This window comes from Corylus avellana, chromosome ca11 (assembly GCF_901000735.1).
Source record: "Corylus avellana chromosome ca11, CavTom2PMs-1.0".
Classification (NCBI taxonomy): Eukaryota; Viridiplantae; Streptophyta; class Magnoliopsida; order Fagales; family Betulaceae; genus Corylus; species Corylus avellana.
The window spans coordinates 10689958-10694879 of NC_081551.1; the positions used below are offsets into that span (position 1 = coordinate 10689958).

The 4922-nt window shown below is 38.2% G+C and overlaps 1 protein-coding gene across 1 annotated transcript; it reads left to right on the forward strand.

Moving 5' to 3' along the window:
• Window positions 1–2672: 2672 nt before the first annotated feature.
• On the forward strand, window positions 2673–3365 carry LOC132165056 (uncharacterized). The gene has a single exon (XM_059575562.1). The coding sequence runs from the start codon at window positions 2673–2675 to the stop codon at window positions 3363–3365; it is 693 nt and encodes a 230-aa protein (XP_059431545.1).
• The last annotated feature ends 1557 nt before the right edge of the window (window positions 3366–4922 follow it).

The window sequence follows — 4922 nt, forward strand, 5'->3', positions numbered from 1 at the left end:
AGCCGACGGGCTCACTCCATTCCAAAGTCATTGGGGAAAATCTTTTCCTTTTGAACTTTGAACATTTTTGGGATCAATCAAGGGTCCTAGAAGGTCGGCCATGGATTTTTGAAGGTCAATTGTTTGCGGTTGAAGAGTTGGATAAGTGTACACCACCCAGTAAAATGAAGTTTGATTCAGCTTTGTTGGGTTATGATTTGGCTTATTCGGTTTGCGTGTAAAGTTGGTGAAAATGAAGCATCTTAACATGTCCAGAAATATGATTCTAGAAAGGGAGGTCCAGACTGCCAGAAGCAGGGTCCGGACCCCATTTTCGGAAACCATCTTTTGAAGGGGAGGTCCGGACCGCTAGAAGCAGGGTTCGAACCCCATTTCCAAAAATACTGTTTTGAAGGAGAGGTCCGCACCGCCAAAAGCAGGGTCCGGACCCCATTTGCAGAAACCATCTTTTGAAGGGGAGGTCCGGACTGCCAGAAGCTAGGTCCGGACCCCATTTCGAGAAAGCCCGTTTTTGAATAGCATGTCCGGACACATGACTTGGGTGTCCGAACCTCATGTGGTTACGATCATGTAACCCTAGCCATGTCCAGACACCTGATTATCCCTATCCGGACATGGCTGCTTTATTATGTTTTATTTTCTATTTAAGCAAACTAATTTTGCCATTTATACGTACGTATTTTGTGAGCAAAATTATAGTGCTTAGAGTGAGAGATATTGTTCAAGTTTATTTGTGAAAAGAAAATACGTGAAGCCAATCGGAGTTCCGGTGAAAGGAAATCTTTTAGAAGAATTGTGCCAGAAGTTCTGGAAAGGGCTACTGAGGTAGAAGTCAAGTGGGTCACTTGTCGTGTGCAAGGAAGAGTCAAAGGTTTTGTAATTCTTCTTGTATTCCTTAGTCTTCTTATAGTGGATTGATTTCCTGGGTTTAGCTGCCCTCGAGAGGTTTTACATTTAGAGAGTTCTCTAAATGGTTTCCTCTTCGTAACCAAATATCTGTGTTCTAGATTGCTTATTTCATATCTATATTTGGTTGATCTTTTAACTACTAGGTTAGATCATTTTCTGAATAATCTTTGTGAAACACCTAGACATTTGGATAGGTGTTGTTTGGAGTCGTTTTAGAATTTTCAATTGGTATTAGAGCGGGTTCACTCTGTGAAGGAATTTTTTTCTGAGTGTGATCCAAGACTCCATATCAAATGTCTCTTACTGTTGCTCCTAATTCTCTTCCCGTCTTTGAGGGAACAAATTATACGCTTTGGAAAATTCGTATGAGAGCATACTTTAAATCCATTAATGTTTGGCATATTGTTGAATCTGGATGGACACGTCCAAACAAAGTAATAGCTGAATGGACAACAGAGGAAAAGAATAATGCTACTGCGAATGAGAAAGCTATAAATGCTATGTACATCTCTGTTTCAAATGAGGAATTTTCTAGAATTTCTAGATGTGAAATAGCTAAGGAAGCTTGGGAAACTTTAGAAATCACACATGAAGGAACTAAGGTTGTTAAAACTTCAAAAAATTCAAATGTTGGTTTCTCAATTTGAGGAGATTAGAATGCAGGAAGATGAAACTTTTGATGAATTCTATTCAAAGCTTAGTGCCATTAGAAACTCTACCATGAATTTGGGAAAGAAAATGGATGATGCTAAAGTGGTGAAAAAAATCTTAAGATCTTTGCCTGAGAGGTTTATTCCCCAAATTGCTGCATACAACAGAGCAAGGACTTAGATACTATGAGAGTAGAAGAACTTGTAGGTTCCCTTAAGACCTTTGAGCTAATTCTACCCAAACTCAAGAAAACTAAAAACATTGCTCTTAAAGCAAAAAATGTTAAAGTCAATTCTTGTGGTTTATCTGATGAGGATTTTGGGGATGATGAAGAATTTGCCTTGTTTGCTAAAAAATTTAGAAAATTCTTTAGACCCGTGAATGGAAGGTTTAAAAATCGTGACTCAAAAATTTATGTGAAACCTAGAGGTAAATTTAGAAGTAATCCACGTGAGAACGTAGAGACTGATCAGAAGGATAAGTTCACTAATGAACGAAAATGTCATGAATGTGGGGGTCGGGGTTATATTCGAATTGAATGTGCTAATCTGAAAAGGTCCAAAGGTAAAGCTTTCAATGTCACTCAGAGTGATGAATTGGATGATGAAAAATCCGAAGAAGAAGTTGAAGGAGGAGTGAATTATTTAGCTTTTACTGCTTCTTATGATAATTATTATAAGACTGTTAACTCACCTCATATGATAAACGAATCTGAAATTGAATCTGATGATGAGGTGGATTTACAAACTACTTATAATAACTTGTTTGTGGAATTTGATAAATTGAACAAGCTGAATAGGAAAAATCTGAAAAATCTGAAAGAAGCTGAACTTGAGAAAGAAAGATTAATGAAATCTATGGATGAATGTTTAGCTATTCGAAACACTTTGACTTCTGAAAACCTCATGCTGATTGCTAAAGTGAAATCTCTGGAAAAGGACTTGAATGATTTGAATGATCATTAAAAGAAATTTTCTAGTGATAAATTGAATCAAATGTTAGGAAATCAGAAACATTCACATGATAGGACTGGATTGGGTTTTAATAAACATGTTAATTCATCTTCTTCAAATGTTGCAACCACTTCTGAAATCATGTTTGTGAAACCTAAAATGAAAGATGTGGCAATTGAGAATTCTTGCTTACCTCAAGAAAGTTTAGAAGATGTGACCAAGAAAAATAAGTTGAAATTCAAAGTTTCGGTAAGGACTAACTTCATCCCTACTTGTTTTAACTGTGGTGTCAAAGGTCATACTCGACCAAGCTGTTTTCAAATTAGGGCTAAACAACCATCGTCTCAGAAGAATATCCCTAGACTAGATGAACCTAGAATTGGGAATCAACTAAAAGTTTTAACTGCTCAAGTGAAACTTATTAGTGAGAAGTTAGCTGTTTTGTCAAATTCTGTTGATATAAAAGATATGTCTAATTTGATTGACAAGAATGTGCAAATTCCTCCTCAAAAGGAACAGGTCTGGGTTAAAAAGAAAGATCATCTATGCCTTGTTGCTCATACTGCCTTAAGTGTGCTTAACTCTTGTTTGTGGTTTCTGGATAGTGGGTGTTCAAAACATATGACAGGTGATAAGTCTCTATTTAAAGAGCTTAAAGAAGGCAAAGGAGGTGGAAGCATCACTGATGGAGATGGCAGCAAATCGAAGGTGATCGGTCAAGCAATTGTGGAAATTTCCGGTGCTCCTACTCCACAAGAAGTGCTGTATGTTGAAGGACTCCGGGCAAATTTATTGAGCATCAGTCAATTTTGTGATTATGATCTAGTGGTCCAGTTTTCTAAGAAAGAATGAGCATATTTGATTCTTAAGGAAAATGGATGATGGGAGGAGAGCGCACTGTTGACAACTGCTATTGTCTCTCCTCAACTTCTCCAATAAAATGCAATAAGGCAACCCTGGACACTGGAGAATTGGGGCATCAACGGTTGGGGCATCTAAATTTTCATGATCTGGTTAGAATTTCAAAGACAGAAGCCACAACTGATTTACCCAAGATTCATCAGGCTGATAAAGGAAAATGTGGCCCATGTCAATTGGGGAAACAAACTAGAACTCCTCACAAAAAGATCTCAAGTATTGTTACCTCTCGAAACTTAGAGCTTCTTCACATGGATCTCATGGGCCCTACACGGACAGCCAGTTTGGGAGGCAAGAAATACATTATGGTGATCGTAGATGACTTCTCTCGATACACATGGGTAATTTTGTTAAGAGAAAAATCTGAAGCCTTTGAACAAGCTCAGATCTTGTTTCATAAGATACAAAACGAACAAGACTGTCTCATCAAGCGAATTCGGAGCGATCATGGCAGAGAATTCGAGAACTCAAGTTTTGAAAATTATTGTGCTCAGCAAGGTATCAGACAAGAATTCTCATCCCCCATAACTCCTCAACAAAATGGAGTAGTTGAACGAAAAAATCGAGTCATACAAGAAATGGCTAGAGTTATTATACATGCTAAGGATTTGGCACAACATTTTTGAGGAGAAGCAGTCCATACGGCATGTCATATTGTTAATCGAGTTTTTCTCAGACCAACAACTACCAAGACACCATATGAGCTATGGCGAGGCAAGAAACCCACTGTCAAATACTTTCGGGTTTTCGGAAGTACATGTTACATTCTTCATGATAGGGAGAACTTGGGGAAGTTTGATGCAAAGAGTGATGAAGGAATTTTTCTTAGATATTCCAATACAAGTCGAGCCAGTTGTGTGTATAACAAAAGGACCAAGTCAGTAATGGAATCAGTAAATGTTGTCATCGATGATGAAACTACCAAGGAGCATTTTGCAGAAGAAGAACCTCAGGTTGAGGGGGAGCAAGTTGATATGCCTGATAAAACTCATGAACCTCCTAGTCCGAATGTTTTAGTAGTCCGTACATCAATACCTTTAGATACAGAAGGCATGACTCCTTCACCAGTTCCACACTTGGTCTCTCATGCACCATCCTCCAGAGTCAAACTTAATCATCCTAGAGAAAATTTGCTGGGAAATGTGAATGAAGGCTTACGACTGCGAAACTGGGTGGTAAATCAAGTCACTTATTCTTGTTATCTCTCTCAGATTGAACCAAAGAAGGTTAATGAGGCATTAGAAGATGAGAGTTGGGTTACGGCTATGCATGATGAACTCAATCAGTTTGTTTGAAATGATGTTTGGAATTTGGTTCCAAAACCAAAAGATCAAAATATCATTGGCACTAAATGGATCTTCAAGAATAAATCCGACGAGCATGGTACAGTGGTAAGACACAAAGCTCGATTGGTTGCTCAAGGATACACTCAAGTTGAAGGAGTGGATTTTGATGAGACGTTCGCACAGGTAGCCAGATTGGAATCTATCA